Source organism: Pseudocercospora fijiensis, assembly GCF_000340215.1.
Source record: "Pseudocercospora fijiensis CIRAD86 unplaced genomic scaffold MYCFIscaffold_5, whole genome shotgun sequence".
In the NCBI taxonomy this organism is placed as follows: domain Eukaryota; kingdom Fungi; phylum Ascomycota; class Dothideomycetes; order Mycosphaerellales; family Mycosphaerellaceae; genus Pseudocercospora; species Pseudocercospora fijiensis.
This window is the reverse complement of record NW_006921536.1, coordinates 179,742-200,229: the sequence shown is the minus strand read 5'-3', so window position 1 is coordinate 200,229 and position 20,488 is coordinate 179,742. Positions and strand designations below refer to the sequence as shown.

At 49.6% G+C, this 20,488-nt stretch overlaps 6 protein-coding genes across 6 annotated transcripts; 2 read left to right on the top strand and 4 right to left on the bottom strand.

Moving 5' to 3' along the window:
* Positions 1-529: 529 nt before the first annotated feature.
* On the bottom strand, positions 530-4,108 carry MYCFIDRAFT_188610 (uncharacterized protein; the record flags this gene model as incomplete). Its single annotated transcript, XM_007929025.1, has 4 exons — positions 530-535; positions 2,403-2,473; positions 2,525-3,665; positions 3,731-4,108. 4 exons carry the CDS (start codon positions 4,106-4,108, stop codon positions 530-532), a joined length of 1,596 nt encoding a protein of 531 aa, XP_007927216.1.
* A 716-nt stretch (positions 4,109-4,824) lies between these two features.
* On the top strand, positions 4,825-5,244 carry MYCFIDRAFT_138208 (uncharacterized protein; the record flags this gene model as incomplete). The annotated part of the gene is made up of 2 exons (XM_007929024.1): positions 4,825-4,966; positions 5,021-5,244. Coding segments are annotated over 2 exons (366 nt in total), but the record flags the coding sequence as incomplete, so codon positions are not given.
* Positions 5,245-6,110: 866 nt separating this feature from the next.
* Positions 6,111-7,364, bottom strand: MYCFIDRAFT_87154 (uncharacterized protein). The gene is made up of 3 exons (XM_007929023.1): positions 7,200-7,364; positions 6,603-7,036; positions 6,111-6,538 (listed from the first exon to the last, which is right to left on the bottom strand). Exons 1-3 carry the CDS (start codon positions 7,252-7,254, stop codon positions 6,461-6,463), a joined length of 567 nt encoding a protein of 188 aa, XP_007927214.1. The 5' UTR covers positions 7,255-7,364; the 3' UTR covers positions 6,111-6,460.
* A 4,787-nt stretch (positions 7,365-12,151) lies between these two features.
* MYCFIDRAFT_78948 (uncharacterized protein) lies at positions 12,152-15,256 on the bottom strand (the record flags this gene model as incomplete). Its single annotated transcript, XM_007929001.1, has 1 exon — positions 12,152-15,256. The coding sequence occupies one exon, from the start codon at positions 15,254-15,256 to the stop codon at positions 12,152-12,154; it is 3,105 nt and encodes a 1,034-aa protein (XP_007927192.1).
* Positions 15,257-18,825: 3,569 nt separating this feature from the next.
* Positions 18,826-19,013, bottom strand: MYCFIDRAFT_175184 (uncharacterized protein; the record flags this gene model as incomplete). The annotated part of the gene is made up of 2 exons (XM_007929022.1): positions 18,826-18,947; positions 18,980-19,013. 2 exons carry the CDS (start codon positions 19,011-19,013, stop codon positions 18,826-18,828), a joined length of 156 nt encoding a protein of 51 aa, XP_007927213.1.
* MYCFIDRAFT_57277 (uncharacterized protein) lies at positions 18,990-19,909 on the top strand (the record flags this gene model as incomplete). The annotated part of the gene is made up of 3 exons (XM_007928890.1): positions 18,990-19,213; positions 19,268-19,801; positions 19,858-19,909. The coding sequence occupies exons 1-3, from the start codon at positions 19,053-19,055 to the stop codon at positions 19,907-19,909; spliced, it is 747 nt and encodes a 248-aa protein (XP_007927081.1). The 5' UTR covers positions 18,990-19,052.
* Positions 19,910-20,488: the final 579 nt, after the last annotated feature.

Here is a 20,488-nt window from a genome sequence, read left to right as displayed (position 1 = left end):
GGCACAGGAGTTCGGACCGCTCTCTCGTGTGTGTGCGACTACAACCTCGTGCTCGTGGTCTGGCGTTTTCGATGCAGTGCATTGCACTCTGTACAACCTGTTTTCTTCGTATTTGGGGGTATCGCGGTTTGGAAAAACTTCGTCAATTTAGCCGTCCCGTCACGCGTCCAATTCAGGAAGCCGTCCCAGTTGTGGTATGTAGTAGTATTCCTGATTCCAAGATCTAGAAGTGTTTTTGTGTCGGGTGATGTTGATGGGTCTGAATCCTTCGACTTCTTCAATCGTCATGATGATGATGCTAAAAAATCACGACTTTCGTTGGCATTCGAAGTTGCTTTGGAGGGAATCGAAATCTGGGAAACTGATGTAGCCTTCGCGGGTTGCTTTGCAGTCTTCCCAACTGGTTCGTCTGTCTGTGGGCGAGCCGGAGGAACTGCTTGATGAGCTTTTGCGACCTGGAGACGCGTTTCTTGATGCGAAATTGGAAAGTGCGGAGGTCGCGTCTACTGATGGTCTACCGCTGTCTTTTCTAGTGCTGTAGGAAGACTGTCGATTGAGATGTGGTGGTGTAATGCTTGATTTCGCCAGTGAGGATTGGCTGAATTTGACTGCCATTGTGAAGATAGGTGGTGATGTGTCGCGTGCCTGGATCCAGAATTGTCCAAAGCTGTATAGGTATGTGTATATCAGACGCCAAATGGGTGTATGGGTGTATGGGTGAAGGCAAGTAGGACTGTTGACTTGTTGGGAACGGGAAGCACCTACAAGTGGGAGGCGATATGTCAAGTATAGATACTTCTCTGGAGGGAATCAAGGAGGGAGCTGGGAACGGGATCAGAAGTAGCCATGTCACTTCGCACTCGTGTCCTGGGCAAGCCTTGCAGGCGTCATCCAATTATTGTGCCTAAGTCTCACGGCAGGGAATCGGGTCGCTTCGGCCCCGGTCTTGGGCAGAGCAGTGGACTGAGCTGTCACGACGCATCTGGACTCTGCGCTAGATAGCCGCTGCTGCTGCATCATCCTCAGGCTCATCTATTCTGCTTTTCCCAGTTGCCAGCGCAGGCGGTTTCCAAGCGTCAAGTGGAGAACTGCATCCGCGGTACTTGGCTACGCTCGCCAACCAAGTCTTCCGCCATGTCGGTCTGACACGCAACTCGCGTTCCTTGGAGCAATGTGGCACAAGTCGTGCCCATCGGACGACGCCGACCGCTGCAGAACGACAGCCATTATTATTGGCGTGGCAGCGACAGTACATACCGAAGAGGCATGGGTGAGACCCCAAATGGCTGCCACCTGGCAAGAAGACGGCATCCAAAAGTTGGGTTCAACTGCAGAGTCGCCGGCGCGGCGGGCCTGGAGGCTTGCGTGCTGAGCTGCGTGGCGTGTGGCCGACTATTGGGTGCTCAGGAACGCGCTGCAGATGGCCCAGATGTGATTACCAGGGGACGAGCAGCTTTGGGGAAGTCGGGTGGTCTTGATCAGCTTATTGGACCACATTTAGGAACAACAGGCGGTGTTATCCCATAGGGCAGGGCAAGAGTAGTAGCAGTAGCGTTCATCTTCAACTGCCAGTCGCCCAGTGCCAGCTCATCGATGCTTTCACCGACATGCCCGGGGCTACAGTGATCATGACACTGGAACAACTTTTCCCTGTATCGGCAGGCGTACGGTCGGTGGTAAGACCGACCAACCAGCCAACCAGAATACCATGCAATACAGTACAGTAATGCCTTGGGCGGGACACGTGGCTATCAAATTTTTGAACGCCATGTTTGCGCGTCGCACGTTTCCGGTCCTCAAGGCGTATCATTCATTCGCGAGCGCCTACAGTAGTAGTAGTAGTAGTAGTAGTAGTAGTAGTAGTAGTAGTAGTGCATTACTTTCGGCTGCCGAGCACTCGAGGTCTAGACAGCGGGGTCAAGTTCGGTCTGTGGGCAGTGGCCTTACAGCAAGGTTGTAAGTATACCAACCAAAAGAGAAGTTTTCAATATGCTCGAACCAGGACATGGCATGTTACAATTCAAGGGTCTGAGGAGTCGCGGCTACGGCTCCAGATTTTCATCTCTACCGCTGGAGCGGTATTGAAGGATATAGCAAGAATGTGAAGAGATCGACACCATCAAAGTCTGGCGCATAAAGCGGCAGATAGTCGGTCAACAGCAAATTTATGATTGCAGATTGATCTACGAACTGCTGCATGTTGCAAGTCTCGACATCGATTCGAGACAGCACATGAATGATCGTCGCCTCTATGCTCAGCATCGAGGTACGATTTCCAGCTCAAGTACCTTTGTCAAAAGCCTAACACGCACCGACTTTTACATGTCGTGTGTACACATTCAGTGCTAGATTACATCTGTCAGCTTGTGCATTCACGCTGAAAGTGTTTTGGTGAGACTTACATCAACATCTTCCCAAGCTCTTCCTTGGACGTTGTTGAGCTCTTCTACTGTCATGATCTTCCCTGTCGTGACTGCAGAAGTGGTCAGCTACGAATCGAGATTGAGCTCAGCGCTACACTCACAGTATCCAGCATGAATCTTGGCGTCGATCTCTACTCTGCTGTCCTCAGGTATCAACTCATCCGGGATCGGCACGCGCTCGTGGATCGGGATGCCCTGGTCAACAATAGCATCGTGTTTCATGTTCGACATACTCAGCATCCGGTCGATCTTAGTAATGCCTAGCCAGTGGAGGATGTCTGGCATAAGCGCTTGGAAACGCATGTCCTTCACTCCAGCGATGTTTTCAGTGCGTTTGAAGTATTCACTGGCGCGATCGAGGCCACGTTTTCGCGCATTGTACACCAAATACTTGGTCACTTCTCCAAGTGCTCGACCTTCTTTTCGGAAGTAGATCACGACACCGCTGCCGCCTTTTTGAGCTTCCTTGACCGCCTCTTCGATGCCGAAAATCAGGTAAGGCCGGCACGTGCAGATGTCGGACCCAAAGACATCAGAACCGTTGCACTCGTCATGCACTCTCAGAGCAAGCTTCACATTAGGATCACTCATTTTCTTAGGATCACCGAAACAGTACACAGTCAGGCCTCCGATCGGTGGAAGGAACAGTTTGATGTCGTTTCTCGTGATGAGCTCAGGGTAGGATCCACCAGTGTGCTCGAACAACGAACGCCGGAGCGTGCCCTCGTCGATACCGAAGCGTTCGGCTACACCTGGCAGGTACCAGACCGGCTCCACGGCGACCTTGGTCACAGCAAGCTCTCCCGAGGCGTTGAGACAGATTTTGCCGTCTGGCACCAGCCGACCTTTCCGAACACTCTCCTCAAGTTCGGGGAGTTTCATGTGGGCCTTCGTGATGGCAATGGTCGGCCGAATATCAATGTTCTCTTTCTTGATGTAGTCGTTGAAAAGCCACGGCGCCAGATGTCCCCAAGGGTCCATAGCTACAATCTTCTTGGGATCGCACCATGTCGGATTGGCTTCGATCGTTGCGGCCGGCTCCGTGTTTGTGAAGTCTGGCCGGTGGTCTGTTTCTAGTTGCTTGGATCCTACAGCAAGAGCATAGTAAATGGAATATGAGCCTCCATGTGCACCAATGGCATTTCGTCTTCCAATGGTGGATGGGTTGCGAGAGACTACTACTGGTCCACGTTTTGCTGAATCCCTGGCTCCCCATTCCATTGGCAAGGGATCTACTCCTGCCTGCAGGGATGAAGAGTATGGTCAGTCAATGTCACAGGCACGAAAGGGTGGTACTCGGCGCTTGCCTTTCCTGGGTAACTGGTAAGAATTATCTTGCTAGTTAAGCTCGACCGCCTGGGCGGAGGCGATACAGACGTTGAGTTGCCGTTGACATCCTGTCCATGGCCGTCTGTAGAGCCAATGCTGCCACGCTTCTGATGACTTCGTGGGATGAGCTTCGGGCTATCTGCACCCAGTCGTGGGCTTGGAAAGCTCGCATCATGAGCAATGCCGTCTTGAGCTTGCTTGACGCCGGCAAGAGCATTGACGCGGCCGTTGATGGCTTCGACAGTCGAGCCAAGGTCACTGTGATTTTGCTGCAGCGTGGACTGCCCTTGCTCCAGCTTGGTCAGCTTCGCCAGGATGACATCGAGCTTGCTGGAAAGGGCATCGGGGGCCGACATCTTCTCGTGAGCTCACAGGCAGTCGTGGCAGTTGATTCAAGACGCGTTCAAGTGGATTTGGCAGGAACGATGATCTGATCGAAGCAGTCGTAATCGGACTTCGGGGGTAGGCAAGATACGTGCTTTTGTTTTCAGGGAGGCACGCTACAAAGAAGTGTGCCGCCACAACCGGACACAGCAATGGCTATAAGGACTGCAAGCACGATACCTGTGCCACTTGTTAGGTGATGTTTGCCATTGCCGCTGATAGGCCTCTCCAAACATTATCAAGCGTAGGAGCTCGCCGTGAGTGGCCGTCAGCGTCAGGTGAAGCAGGCACGTGAACGTTGCCGGGCAAGCGCTGGTGATTAAGGTTTGAGCCTCATTCAGGTCCAAGCTCTGCGCTTGCTAAGGCTTGCTTGCGGCTGCCGTCATTCTTCACATCAACACAGACAGACAGACAAAGCTGCCTCCAAAGCCTTCTTCCTGCGTCGGACATCTTCCTGCGCTGCACATCTTTCTGGCGACAACAATATCGACACCCAGAAGTATCATCACAGTCAGCAGCAGATAACACACATTCGCGACCATGGTATGACTACCATTTTGAAGCGCAGACTGATCCAAAGCTCACGCGAAGGCAGGGCAAACGTAAGAAGTCGTCGCGAGGTCCAGTGAAGAAGAAGGTATGCTCTGGCCATCACGGTGCATGCATTGAACTTAAAGCTGACTCCACCCAGAAAGAGGTGCTCGGCACTGCCTTCAAGTGCGTATTCTGCAACCACGAAAACTCCGTCTCCGTCAAGATCGATAAGAAGGCTGGCGTTGGAAATCTGAGCTGCAAATCATGCTCCCAATCCTTTCAGACTGGCACCAACTGTATGCTCTCTGACCGCCTTTGCAAGATGCGTATCTCAGCTGACACTGTCGTAGATCTCTCCCAACCTGTCGATGTCTATTCGGACTGGATCGATGCATGCGACACCGTTGCCAAGGAGACCGCGTCAGGAACCGCGCAGCCGGCGACTTACCGGCCAACTGCCTCCGCCGCAGCATCACGTGCAGGACTTGCGCCAGGCGAGACGTACACGGATGAAGACAAAGGGTTCATAGATGACGAAGGAGTGGAAGACGAGGCAGACTATGCTGATGACTGAGACACACAGGACATCGCCAACGGCGTCGAGCCCTAGCGACTCGTCGAGCTCTAACGAATCGTCGAGCTCTAACGAATCGTCGAGCTCTCGCGAATCGTCGAGCTCCAGCGAATCGTCGAGCTCTAGCGAATCCGACTCGGAGCCAGAGTCCGTCTCAGAATGTCCTTGCTTGAAGCAGAACTACATTTGTCGTGAGATACACTGCATTTGTTGTGAGGGGTGCAGAGCACGTTAGAAGCTGCGCAACCTGGTCACTACCCGAAGAGTGCGAAATTTATTGGAGAAAAGAGTCTGGAAAATAAAGCAAAAAAGCACGAAACGCCTACGTAGGTGGAAGCGCATGGACTAGGAGCTCTACTTGCATTCCTCAGCTATGGCGGAGTCGAACAAGCCTGATACCAGCCTTCCTCGGGACACCGACATTGACGAGGGAGTTTCGTCGCCCAAGCCTGACACCAGCCTTCCCCAGGACGCCGACATCGACGAGGGAGGTTCGTCGCCCAAGCTCAGTGCCAGGCTTCTTCAGGGCCTCATCGAGGAGGGAATCTTGTGAGGAAGCAAGAACGTCAATGTCCTTTCTTTGCAGGTGGCAGGCAAGCAGGCAGGTGGATCTTACGAGAGCATGCGACCCACGCGTACATTCGCTCACAATATCACTTCGACCGACTGCAAAACGAAACCAATGCACATTCTTTGGCTTGGCGGAGTAGATATCTCAAGAGCAGTCCAGAGCAAATGAAGCACACGGGCATTTGACTGTCACCATCATTCATCCTTGTCCCGGCACATATGGCCTGCCAGACTATTTCACAATGCCATGATGCCTCTTCACCCAGCTGGGAAACTGCTTACAGTATGTTCACAGGCACACAATACAATGCGCGTTCGATACAGGTACATCTCATCTCTATCCCGCTAAAAGCATACTAATCCTATCAATTCCTCTACCCAGCGCCATTGCTTCACATAACGCCCCTGCAAACGAAGACCCTACTTTGAGCTTAGCTCTTAGATCTCCTCCCACCCTCCTTGAGTCCTCAGAATGATTGTTTCAAGCAATCGTGGTATAATGCGCCGTCTATTGTCCCCTTCGCTTCCTCCCAGAAATCACAAATAATCCTCCACCCAGAGCAGCGCGGCAGTACACCGTGGCCTTGCGTGCAATCGTATATTCCTCTTCTTGCGCTCAAATCCGCAACCTGAGGCTTTCATCTCCTCACATCATCGCGCAAGACTTATTCCCCTCCTTTGGCTGTCCAGCTTCCTGACCTTTCTCAATCTCACCAATCATCCCCTACGCGACAGCATTAGTCTCCCTCCCTCATTCATGCCTTGACACGGAATCCCCCAACACTCACCTCAAACGCCTTCCCAACATTCTCATTATACCTCGCACTCGCCTCCACAAACCCACACCCCAGCTCTTCGGCCACCTTCTTCCCCTCCCCCGCACTCACCTGTCTCTGCTCCGGCCTCAAATCACTCTTATTCGCAACCACCATGATCGGGACGGCATCGGCGCCCAAATGATTTAGGATTTTGTCGCGGATGATGCGTACCATTTCGAAACTCTGTTTGCTCGCGACCGAGTATACGATCATGTAGCCGTGCACGCCGATGAAGTGTTTGTTGTTGAGGAGCGTGTATTCATCTTGACCGGCCGTGTCGATGATTTCTACCGCGAAGTCTTGGTTTCGGTAGCGGATTACTTTGCTAAAGGTGTTTTCGATGGTCGGGTAGTAGGAGTCGACGAAGTGGCCGTCGACGTATTGGACTGTGAGGGAGGATTTGCCTGGGAAGGGTGCACAATGTGGTGTTAGTGGTGGTGGTGGATGTGTTTTTTTTTCTTCTTTGTTTGTGTCGGGTGCGAGAGTGGTTCGTTCGTGTTCGTAGTGTCAGGGATTATGGTTCATTGATGTCACATGCATGCAGAAGAGATGGGCCAGGCCACTTACCGACAGACCTGCTGCCGACGATCGCCATCTTGCGCTGCTTCTGCTGTGGTGCCATGGTTTGGCTGGGGAAGTTGATTGAAGCTGGAAGAATTGCACTCGTTCCACGATGTGCGCGTCGTCGGCACAAGAGAAATAATAATGTGTGAAGTAGTGGAACGATGTCGCAGAGCTGGCAGCCCGGTTCGCAGTTTGTCAAAAAGAGGGAAATGCGTATGGTAATAGCCTGGGCTAAGCTGGATGCCGGGCCGTGTCCGTCGAGGATGTTGGGTAATCCCAAGCCTCGTCTCTTCCCCGAGCCCCAGCTACCCACCCGAGCCCCAGCATAACCCGGGATTATGAGATCGGCTGTTCCATACAAAATCGCGTGTAGAATCGATAATCTGGTCCCCGCAACCACCTCCGACCGGGCAACCACACTGCTGCTAGCTATGAAGCTAAAGATTGTTAGCAAATTAGTAATATAGCAAAATTGAAGGTATTATTAGTTGTATTAGGCAAGTGCGAGCGCTCTATCTACTTAGGTCTAAGCGGGTTACGACCTACCGCCTTGTAACCACGCGAGGCTATATATACTAGCTTATACTAGTCTCTTAGCTGCTAACTAGACTATTATTATTGCTATAGATAGCGCTACTAAGTAAACTAATAGTGTTATTGCTATAGCACATTCTAATACAATAGTACTACTGCTAGCCGTACTAATAGCTATATAAGTAAGTACTGCTGCTACTACTGTCTTTAGTAGTATTGTTGCTAAGCAGCCTACTATCGCTATTGTTTAATTAACGCTGCCTACTATTAGTTATATTCAAGTTGTTGCCGTACCTACTGTTCTTCTGCCTGTAATCGAAGCCTCTTACGTATACGTAGGTCTTCAATCTCTCGCCGGAGTGAATCTAACTTAGAAGGAGGCTACGGAGCGACTAGAAGTAAAGACTCGACTCGTAGATTGAAGCACTCGAAGCTAGAAGGGTAACAAGCAGCGCTATAGGCACGATTAGCCTTCTAGTAAGGACACTATTAAGTGCGGCATTAGCTCTTTACGCACTTATAGTGCTTAGTAACGGTCGTACGAAGCTAAGTAAGCGATACGCCTAGTTCTAGTATAAAGTCCGCTATTATCGCTATTGCTATTATCTTCTACTTCTTAGTAACGGCAATAGTGTTTATATCGTCTAATTCTCGAGCCGTTAATGCGCGCTTTATTGTATATAGAGTAGCGCCGCTAGTTAATAGCTTCTAGTTACTATATATAATCTCTAGCTCTCGTAGACGGAAGGTCCTACGGAAGTCGATAAACTAGTAAGCGTAGAAGTGGCTCGGCAATAGCATAGTACGGCTTCTACCTGTCTTAAGAAGCTTTATAATATCGTAAAGGCAAGGGTATCTATAGGTCCTACTAAGATAGTCGTTATAGCGGCATTGCGGACAGCTATACGAGAACGCTAAATAATTAACCTCGTTGCTATTATCGTTAGTCTGCTGTCTTAGAAGTGCTACGGCTCTTATATAAAGAGCCTTTACTTAAAGTAGACAATAGTTACTAATAGTGCGAGACACGCTCGCCTAAAAAGGGCTAGTTAGTGCCTTATTGCACTTCTTTAGGTTCTTAGCAAGCTAAATACGCCGCTGGTTATAGCCTTCTACCTACTAGTTAATTAGGCTCTCGAAGAGGGTAAAGATATCGTAGCGGCTACTATAGTTAAGCTATTGTTTGATCCTTCTATACGTAGCTTCTACTCGAGAGGTTGTCTTATAGCTAAAGTAAGCGACCTCGTTAGTCTAGTAGTCTACGATCCTCGTCTTAAACCGCTACTATTCCTTATATAGGTATCGTTTAAACTAGGGATAGACGTTGTCGAGCTTCTTAACGCTATCGTTAAACTCGTCCTTAGTCTAGCAATAGATAGTATAGCAGAATAGCTATAGAAACTTGCTTATATAGGGGCTGTCCGTCTATAAGCCGTTAACCTTAATCTATGTAAAGTCGCCTCGTTCCTTACGTACGCGCGTAAGCACGTCTTATTATAGATGCTAGTTATAGACGATATTCACCGAGTCCGGATATACTATATCGATAGCGGTTATAAGTGCTTCTTTACGGTTAGTACCTATAACAATAGGCATTACATAGCCGGCTTGTTTAAGGCCTTTCCGTATAGCCTATAGTAACTATACAAAGTCCGCTTTGTTAGGCTTCGGACGGACAAGACTAATACCTAGCTTAATCGTATTATTTATAGGGCTAGCGGCTACTATGTCTATTAGCTCGAGGTTATAGATATTAGTCGAGTATATAGTGTTAATAATTAAGGTGTGTAGTGTCTTCTTAAAGGCCTCGAGCGACTTTAGATAGAGTGCTATAATAGCTCGAATTGTACTATTCTCGGGGTTGTTAATTATCTCGTAGAATATGCTATTCTTATCTAGCAACTAGACTATCCGCTCTGCCTAGTTACAACGTCGTCTCGCTTTAATATTGCGGCTCTAAGCAATGTTATATAAGTCCTGCGGTTTAAGAATAACTCTACGGTCCCGGAAATAGGCTATAATCTTCGAGGTTAGAAGCCGAGCCTACTAGAGCCGCTCTAGTTCTTCGAGAAATTAGACAGTCCTTAATCGAGTCCTATATATAGCGAGGGCAACAACGTCGTCCTTCTTATAGTTATAATAGTAATAGCTATCTTTAGAAGAATAGCGGATCTCCTATTAACTATTAGGTTAGCTTAGATCGATAGCAACGGCGTAGAAGTAGAACTAACAACCTATCTTCTTAGAGCGAGACTTCTTCTTTATCTTATTATCGTTGTTAGTCTAGGTGCGCTTATCTAGCTGTCCGAAGCAACTATATACCTAGAGGTAGCGGTATTTAGAGCTATTCTTGTTCTTCTGCGGCTTATACTACTTAAACTTGTATTTAGTCGACTTTCCGAAGTTATTAACATAGTCTACTAGCGCCTAGTAAGACCTGAATTCCGACTCTTATAGTATAGGTCTACGGCGGCGCGCCTTCCTCGAGAATAGGTGCTTCTAAGGTCGTAGCGATACTAACCTATTATTAGATAAAGCGACACGCTCGCGAGGTAGGTCTAGTAAGCGACTACGACCTCGAATACGTGTCTCCGAGATAAATTGGACCTCTTCCTACGACTCGATACCTACTACCGCCGAAAGCGCGCCTTCTACTACTATTTCTACCGCTATTTCTACCTCTTCCTACGACTTAATAACTACCGCCGAGAGCGCGCCTTCTACTACCATTTCTACCGCTATTTCTACCTCTTCCTACGACTTAACAACTACCGCCGAGAGCGCGCCTTCTACTACTATTTCCGCGCCCTCCGTACCCTCTACTACTACTACCGCCGCCGCCGCCGCGCCGTTACCGTCGTTACCGCCGCCGGCGATAAAATTATCGAGAAACTCGTCGTATAATAGAGATTTAGCCATTTTCGATGGTTACTAGGCAATCTACTATAAAAGGGGGAAGAAATGCGAATTTTAGGTCTACGATAGAATTCGAGCCTTCGAGGCGCGACTTCCTAGGTATAACGCGCTACGCGCCTATTAACAACACTAACCAGGAATGGAAACAGCCTATATTAGGCGTAAATTGATACAGAGGCGATTCTACAATAGTGCTAGCACCGGGTTATGCTGGGGCTCGGGTAGGTAGCTGGGGCTCGGGGAAGAGACGAGGAATCCCAAGAAGTCTATTCGGTTCGCTTGCGCGGGAGCTGTCTTGGTTGGTTACGAGAGGAACGGGACGATTTCTGTTGTGAAGGGATGGCCGAGAGAGTTGAGAGTAGCGTTGTTGGGGCGGCGATGCTTGCTTGCTTGTTGCCGTTGTTGCTGTTGCTGGCGTTCCTTTGCTCAGCAGCAGAAGCCCCTGATGCGCGTCTGCTTACTCCTTGTGGTGTGCGACGCGACAAATGAAGATTCGACGATCCAAGAAGGAACTGGACTGTAGTCTGTAGGACGGGGAAGGCGGGCGAGACAGGCACGGAGGAACGGACGCGGAGGAGGGAAGAAAGGATGCTTCTCGTCGCTTTCAATGGCGAGTCGGCCCACCGAGGCGCACCGTGGATTGCAGCAAGGCTATCCTATCCTATCCTGCCTCGCGGAAGGGATGTGAACTCATCCTACTACTACACTACGACAACAGGCGGTCACCTTAACTTACGCGAGGCCGTGCCGAAATCTCACGATGATGCCGATGTTGCGGTCAGTACGCTCCAGGAATGGTGCGTCAGAAAAAGCTCTTCCAAGTTCTATCGATTAGCAGGGTTCCCTCCTGACACCGCACCTGCAATTGGCTCCTTTTCTCGCCCTACGACGTTGGACATATTGGATTTTGGAGTCTTGACATCTTCATGCGTCTTAAGCATCGCTTTCATGCAACGCTAGGCAGGGTATACGGCTTCCATTCGCGTGGTTTGTCTGCGGCATTGTTCCTCCCGAAGTACATGTGATGCCGGCAAAGGGAGCCGTACCGACGGCCATCGCTACACGGACGATATGTTGGTAGCGGGCGAAGGGATCACGAACGCTGTGAAACACTGCTTATCGTCGGCTGAAGAAGGCAGACTTGTACCACGGTAGACGGCATGCCGACCAAGCATCACTCGCTCACTTTAGATCGGTCATCGTCGTCATGCCGCTGACAGCAGGGCGTTCTTGAGAGCTTTGCACGGGGTACAGCGCTGATAGCCGAAGAAATCTGTGTAGAATTTGCAATACCGCACTCGCATGTACTGTAAGCGTGAAGAAGAGGTAGGAAGGAAGCGAGTCAATCTTGTGTGACCATCGGCATGCCGATGCACGCGAAAGTTTGGGTCATACATCAAATCTTGTGATCCGTACGGGGATACAACACAACTGTCTGGGTATCTTGTAACAAAAGAGAACACGGCCGTGACACCACCATGCGTTTGTATGTGTGCCTGCCCAAATCAGGCCTCCAACTTCAGCTTTTCTAGGATGCCCTTCAGCATCTCCGTAAAGGCACCCCACACCTCCGCGCCTGCCTCATCATTCAGCATATCGACTTTCTGATGATGCGCGATAAATTCCTCGACAGCAGTGACAAGTGTGCTGAGCTTGTTTCCTGGCAACTTTGAAGCAATCACCTGCTTAGCCGATTTGTTTCGACACAGGTTCGCAAGCGTCACTGCCAGGTATCCATATGCAACATTCGCCACACCATCCTCTTCCGACTCGGCATCAAGCATGTGCTTTTGTCCAACCTGAAATTCGACCACGAGGTCGCTTAGAAGTGGCGCTGCCTCTGCCGTTGCAGCGTAACTGCGTGCTTTCTCGTTGTGCAACGTAAGGTTGATGGTAACGCCGACTGCTGGCACCAGGAACGCCAGGTTCTTCTCGCGCTGCTCCTTGACAACCTCAGTAGTGTGCAGGCGGAAGCTGTTGAGCATCGCGCCTAGGAGATGGCAAATCAGCTCAGACCTCGAGAAAGCCTTGCAGTTGCGCGAGTTATCCGTTGTGAGATAAGTGCACAGGCGTAAGCACAGAATATGAAGAGTCTGCACTGCTGCTTGGTCCTTCGCGGGCATCAGCAATATGCTAACCACTCGTTCGGTCACATCAGATGGCCAGGATAGCGTAGCAGCATTGCCATAGAGTGACTCCAGGACCGACACTGACAACAAAACTTCCATAAGCTTTGTTGGACCATCGATGCTGGCGACGTCGTCTGCAGAGGGTGCGATGCTTCTCACATGCTCGGAGCGGATTAGATCGGTCCTATCGCCAGATCTGCGCAGCTTCATGACAACCTTCTCGAGCGCCTTGAGAGCCAAGATGCGGATAGTGATGGTGTTCGGCTTGGCATCGTCCCAAATCCGCTCCTGTCGAGCCATTTGACCGACAAAGTCATTGAATGTCGACTGGGCAGACTTCGACATGTTGTTGCTGCGGTCTTTTGCAACCACATTCAGGTCAGATCGGTTTGAAGCAATCTGGACGAGCCACTGCAAACAACCACCATCTCTGGCCGATTGAGCAAGGTGATCTGGTGCGTCGCTCGCGAGAAGCAAGTTCAGAATCGAAGCCAATAACACATCCGCAATGGTATCTGAAGCACCTCCGCACTCTTTTAGTAGCCGTCCCTCGAAGCCATGTCTGAAGAACTTCTCCACAAATGTCTTGTCATTCAACTTGTTGGCCAGCTCGATTAACGCACTTCGCCTCCGGCTTCTTCCTGAGGCATTGTGGTCGGCAATATCGTAGAGCAGGCTTGTCGTCTCGTCCTCAAAGCGGCGATTGCCTCCACCAGCACGTAACTCGTGAATGGTGCGCATTCGACCACCAGTGTCATCGTCATCGCTGTTATCTAGATCAAATGCTGATTTCTGCGATTCGGCGGCTGATTTGCTGTTTGTACGCCTGTTCAGAACTGGGCCTGGCTGCGAGTCTTCCGTTTGCAGGCCTAGCATAAGGCCCTCTTCGAAGCTGTCTTCTGGAAGATATGAGCGCACCCGAGCAGCATATGTGATTTTGGGTCCGGAGTCAGCAGTAGCAGAAGTCTGACTGTACATCTGCGACTGGCTTAAAGTAGACTTGTCAGGACTCGCACCCTCACTGCTAACTTCCACGTCTGTAGAATCCTCATCGGTTGACTCGTCGTCGTCCGAATAACCGTTTTCAGAGCTTGGGGCTGAGGCTTTCAATCGATCAACCAGTTTTGTACGCCGCCGAGCTGGTCCCACATCCGAGCTTGACTTTGATAGTGTGGCGCGGATGGTAGAGGGATTCGCAATCGGTCTCTTGGTCGATTTCAAAGTCAGTTCTTGCATTGGCAGTCCACTTGGCGAAGGCGCAGACTCTTCTTCGTCCATCACCTGATCCCACAAGTCTCCCTGCTTAGAGGTCGCAGTGTCTCTAGTCTTCACTGCTGTCTCCGGCGTGAGCATATTGCGGTTCCTCCCAGACTTGTTAGGCGTACTTGGTCGGCTTGTCGACATCGATGGCGACTTGGCTGTGCTATCAGTCGTATCTGTGTCGCTGCGAGGAAGCATTCCATGCAGTCTTGCCGGAGCAGACTCCATCTTACGGGGCGACGATCGAGACGTCATTTTCAGCTTCCCTCGTCTGGTATGCTGTTGAGGTGAAGTGCGTTTGACCATCTTTGGCGGCACACGATTTACATCGTCTGCGCTGGACTCCGGGAAGTCGAAGATATCGCCACTAGCAGGCTTGGGCGGCGGCGGCGGTGAGGCAACCACTTCTGGTCCTGGAGTCATTGATTCACATCTCGGTGGGGGCAGATCCTCCATCGCAACGTCTTCGCCGTCCACTGATGCTTGGAGCTCGCCAGACCTAGGCCGCTTCCTGGGAGTCGGATCCGACTCGGCACCATCGTGCTCAAAGCGCTTGTGTATCCGCGAAATCTGCTTGTTTGGCACATCTTCCGCGCTGGGCTGCGTCTGACTGCCCGTCTGTAGCCTGCGAGCTTTCAACCGAGCTGCAGCACTCGAGCCACCGGGGCTGCCTACATCTTTCGGAGGTGAACTTGTCGACACTTTGTCTTTCGGGTTTGCACTCTTCTTTGGCGTGGCTTGTGCGAGCTCGGTGATCAGCTGCTCTCCTGGTGCGTCGCATGTACTTGTATGCGCTCTCTGGCTCCCATCTGTTGTTCCGGTCGTTTCAGTGGCCCGCCTTTCCCATGGTGCCAGCTCTTCCTCCTTGTGCTCGCCAGCATCTACCAGTCTTCGCTTCGAGCCCAAAGTCGGCGGGGATCGGCGCGTGATGCTGTTGCCAACCTCGTCATCCGAAGAAGGCACATCAAAGTCGTCCTGCTTCTTCGCTCTTGCTTTGACCGGCTTCAGCTTATGTTCCTTGCTTTCCTGCTTCTGCACCGTATATGCCCCTTTCACCGTCTTCGACGCGCGCGGCACCACAACCTGCGGCGCTGCCTGTCCATCGTCGTCGTCGGACGCATCGAAGCCACTAACATCCCATGCGTTTGCGTTGCGAGATGCCCTGCCATATGTTGTCTGCTTGCGGCGGCCTTGCTGCGCGAAGGTAGAAACAGCGGCCATTATGGTGCTGCTCGAATCGCAAATGCAGTCGCGTCGGTGGTCAGCTCACTCCAGGCACATCCTCACAGGCCGTTGCGTCAAACGGGGCCGGTCAACGCATGTGATGTTTCCCTCGTCGCGATCGCCGTGGAGGCGAGTATGGTAGCGAGTCTGTGTCGTCTATGGTATCATTCTGGTCGCGCGTATGTGATGATTGCGATGGTAGCGTGAGAATGGGATGTTGTCGATGAAGATGTGAGACTTGAATGAAGCAAAGGGTGCATGGCGACGTCAACAAAACAACGGACCGGCTAAACTTCACTTGAGGCCGACCATCCTTGCCCACCGGATCCGCCCGCTGCAGGTGCACCTTGATATTACCGTGCCAAGGTAAGCGTGCCTACCCAGGGTCCCTACGCGTCGTTCGCGAAGCCTGCCAATTAGTTAGTAAACCCGAACACTGAGTAGCTGCAATCAATCGTATTATTACCGGCATGCTTGTCGTCGCTTTTTTAATAGTATAGCCGTTCTTAGGTATTGTTTAGTCGCCTAGAATAGCGCGCGCGACTTAGAAACACGCGCTCCCGCACCGCACGCGTATACCGGAGGATCAGATTACCTTTATCAAAGATCTATAGGCAGAAGGCTATTCTAATCGCAGTGCCGTACGGAAGACTCGTATTAGTAGGCGCGCCGTCGATGCCCTAAGGATTAATATTATATTGTTTAGCGAGCTATATCCGCAATAGGCGAAGAAAGGACCGTCTCGAGCCCTTACTTTAGCGTAGGAGGTGCGTATAATCGACTATCTTCGCGATCGACCGACTTCGTACTATTCCGAGACCGTATAGTTTATATTCGACGAGTTTAACGTTGTAGTATCTAAGTCTACGGTTAGTAATATTATTAAGAGGCATAACTTCTCGAAGAAGAAGGCGTAGCGCAAGGCACTAGAACAGAGCTACGAGTTGCGCGAGAACTAGCGGATACTATAGAAGGGGATGCTAATAGACCGTGTTTGTTATATCGACGAGTCTAGTTTAAACGAGCGTACTAGATAGCGGAAATATAGCTATTCTAAGGTTAATATACCGTATAAAGATATCGGGGGCTCGAAGAGGTTAAAGAGATAGTCTATACTACCTACTATAACAAGTAAGGGTTATCTAGACGATTACCTAATCTACTAAGGCTCTATTAAAGCCGTAGACTTCGAAGACTAGCTAGAGTTGTTTATACTGCCTCGACTAGATAGAGGCATGTTTCTTGCTATAGACAATACCTTAATATACTATAGTCTACGCGTCTAAGACCTATATAATAGGTTTGGCATTCACCTGCGTTACTTGCCGCTATACTTACTAGACTTCAATCCTATTAAGATGTCCTTCAACTCGCTTAAAGTATAGATTAGACGTAATATAGACCTCGTAAAGGTATACGAGACATTCGGTCTATTCCTTCAATACGCTATAGAACAGGTTAATACAGCATTATACTTAAAAGCGTAGTTTTAGGCCTCTAGGTACCGATACTAATCGGATCTCCGACTAAAATATATCCGGTATTCGTAGGTCTACCTTATATGCTCGGCGGTTCGCTAGACAAGCAAACGGCTACTAATTTGGTAGACAAAGTTATGCTAAGACAAATCCTCTACTATCGCACACGGATTTCGACTACCGTAGGCGTAGTATTAGGGAGATCTCGTCGTTATTAGGTCGCTCGGCTTCTACTCGGATTCGCTCGGCTTTGCTCGGAGCTAGCGAAGCCGTATGTCTCTTATTACTTTTAGCTTCTATACAACTATTAGAACACAACAACAATATATAATACTTATCGTATAATAATTATTTCTCGACAGTATACGTATATAACAAGGCCGTCTCTTTTTTTCAGTGTTTTTCTACGGTGTGCTGTTGTATAGAAACTCTATGAATCTCAAAGCTGTCTATCCTTTATATACCTCCGCCCCGCTTGGCGGAAATACTCCTATTGCCCTTCTTTGAAGCCTAGTTTATACCACTTTCCTTTAGTTATGCCGATATATCTCTGCAACCTAAGCTCCCTATCTTTAAATACTCGCTCTATATGCTCTAGGTCTTCTAATCTATAGCTCTAATATATCCTTTAATAAAGCTAGGCGAAGAAATCGTAGATTTAATCCTTTAGGTCTACCTATTCTATATTCGGTTGTAAGCTACGTAGTGGACTCGAGGGCAGCTATTCCTTCACTACTATAGAGCTAGGCATATAATTATTAACCGTTACGCCGCTACTGTATCCACCGTTAACCTTTGCGCTCTTCGCACTCTAAGTAAATAGATTGCGAGCCGAGTTGCTTATATAGCGCTGCTTATAGCGCTATATCTTATTAATAAGTGTAGAGCCTAGATCTATAATAGTAAGCTCGCCTCTCGCTATTCTAGCCGCCTACGCTATAGCAATCTCTTTAAAGATTAAGTAGTAAGCAGTATCTAGGTTAGAGCCGTTATAATAGCAGTACTAACTATACTAGTTACAGGTTGTCTTCTTATACGCCTATATACGCTTTATTATCTCTCGATAGTCGCTATTATCTTCCTTACGAAGCTCTTTAGCTAAAGGCGTTTGCCGTAGATTGCTAGCCTCTTCTTCTAACTCGAGACGCCGCTACCGACGTACTTCATCTAACTGCCGCTAAGTCGTAGTTACCCTTTAAGAGCCGCCGGGTATTAGTCGCTACTATTGCCTCGCTCGCAGTTGTGTAGGCGTCTATAGCGGCTTTAGATTAACTACTATTATATCTATAGTTACAATAAGGCCTTGCCTATTAGCGTTATGCTAGTCGTCGAGTTAATTAAGAACAGCAAGCTATACCGAGTCTTGTTCTCGCTTATTACCGCCGACACTTGTTAAGAAGATATCTCGCTATCGAAGGCTATAGTGCGAGCACTTAACGATAATCTCTCGACAGTCGTATTTGTCTTCCTACCCTTTATACTACTTATTATACACTTCGAGGAAGTTGCGCTAGGTCTCGAAGCTAGTTACTCGCCGTACGCGTAGTTAACAATCTCTATGTAGGCGTTCTTTGCTATAGGATATATATACTAGCGTACGGAAGTTGTACTTAATCTCGGCTTCTTACTACGCTTCTACGTCCTTATTCTCTTTATTAACCCTCTCTTTATCGTCCGCTTTAGTAGGCGCGGCTTCGTCTTCTATAGGCGCGTCTTAACCCTCCGGATAACCGCTAGCTTCTAGCAATTAATCGTCTAGTTACAATTGCTAATTAGCACTATTCTATCGCTTCCTCGAGGCACCTACTTTAATAGTGCGTTTGCGCTTCTTCTAAGTAGCAGCAGACTAAGCTTCTACTATAATAGCGGCGCTCTCGGCGGCCTCTTTGGCTTTACGAGACGCGTCGGGTTTGCGGTAGAGAGGTATAGTTTAGTCGCTTAATCGACGGTAGGCTCGAGAAATGCCTCCTTCTTAACCCTAAGCGTAACCACGAGCGAGTTGAGCACGAGAAACTACTATAGATTCGCGGTTGCTAACAAACTAGCAGGGTCTACGAACCTCGCGTAACTAGCGCGAGGTGGGCACGCTTACCTTGGCAGCACAGTAAGCCACGCGAGCAGCCTGGGCCTGGCCCACAAATCCCCTCCACTCGGACCACTCCTCTTCTGCTTCGTTATTTCCTTCATCAGTATGTAGTTATCTCTTTCCTCTGGAGCTTCGTCGAAGTTTCTTCTAGCTCACCTCGTCCAGGCCACGTCTCTTTCATCACACCCATAAGATCCTGTCGGAAAAATTCCTCGAGTCCAGCAGCAAAATGGCTTCCCAAGGCTCGCCATTAATCAGGGCACCCAGCCAGCAGCTTGGCCCGAACTACAGGTCGACAGATCTCAAGCCAACAGCTACAGTGTCAACGGTTCCTAAAATCAGCAATCTCCATATCCTACCTCAGACACCACAACTGATAGCCCTCCTCACGTATGTTGTCGTTTCGCACCTGCCAGCCTTGCTTCTTTGACTAAAGCTGAGCAGGATGCTTCGAGACATCAACACCGGACGTGCCGACTTCATCTTTCACAGCAATCGAGTCAGCCGTCTACTCGTCGAGGAAGCACTCAACCACCTGCCAGTCTTGCCTCACACGGTCACCACACCAGTCCAAGGGCGAACTTATGCTGGTGTCAAATTTGAGGGCAAGATCTGTGGTGTGTCTATTATGCGCGCAGGTGAATCGATGGAGCAGGCTCTACGAGAATGCTGTCGCAGTGTACGTATCGGCAAGATCCTCATTCAGCGAGATGAAGACACCAGCAAGCCAAGACTGTTCTACGACAAGCTACCTGAAGATATTAAGGATCGATGGGTACTCCTTTTAGATCCAATGCTTGCAACGGGTGGATCTGCTCTCATGGCTGTGGACGTGTTGCTATCGAAGGGTGTGCCAGAAGAACGCATTTTGTTCTTGAACCTCATTGCCTCGCCAGAAGGCGTCCAGAACTTTGCAGAGAAGTTCCCTCGCCTGCGAGTGGTCACTGCCTTTGTTGATCAAGGATTGAATGAGAAAAAGTAAGTGTATCGCGACTCTCTCGATAACGAAAGCTCGCTCACAATTTGTGTCGCAGCTACATTGTGCCAGGTCTGGGAGACTTTGGTGACAGATTCTACACACTTTGAGTATTGAATGTGGGTTCGCGAATGAGGACATGAAGCTGGACGGCATGGAAGCGATGGCAGAACCAAACCAAAGAATCAAGCTATTGAGGCAGCAATGATCTTGGAATATTGCATAGGTGATGACCGAGGAGCATGTAATGGCTAAGGCACGAATGGAGATCTGCCTGATAGTGCCAAGTTTGGAGCAAGCGCCACTAGAAATTTTAGCTCGTGATCTGCACTTGGAAGTTGGAACTTCTCCTGAATCACGAACCACACCTCACGACGTCACTTAGCGACCTTGACACAGCGACCATCGACCGCAGAAGACAGCCTACAGCACATCAGCAAACAGCAAATCCCCCCCTGGAAAAGAACAGACAGAAACCAGACAACTTTTCACACACCCACAACATCAAAGCACAAAATCCAAACCCAGGCGGAATAAAATCCTCCACCATGCCCTCCACCACCTTCTCAATCTGCCACATCCTCTTCTTCATCATCATCAGCTACCTCGAACTCTCCCGCCATCAACGAGACTTCACCCCAAACCAAGAATATCTCAACCCCTCCAACGGCTCAGACTCGATTTGCAAA

Coding starts and splice junctions, on each gene's coding strand:
- MYCFIDRAFT_87154 (XM_007929023.1), bottom strand. CDS start 7,254: ATGGCACCACAGCAGAAGCAGCGCAAGATGGCGATCGTCGGCAGCAGG. Junction 7,037..7,199: donor CGTCGGCAGCAGGTCTGTCG/GTAAGTGGCCTG, acceptor CACCCTTCCCAG/GCAAATCCTCCCTCACAGTC. Junction 6,539..6,602: donor ATGTTGGGAAGGCGTTTGAG/GTGAGTGTTGGG, acceptor GCTGTCGCGTAG/GGGATGATTGGTGAGATTGA.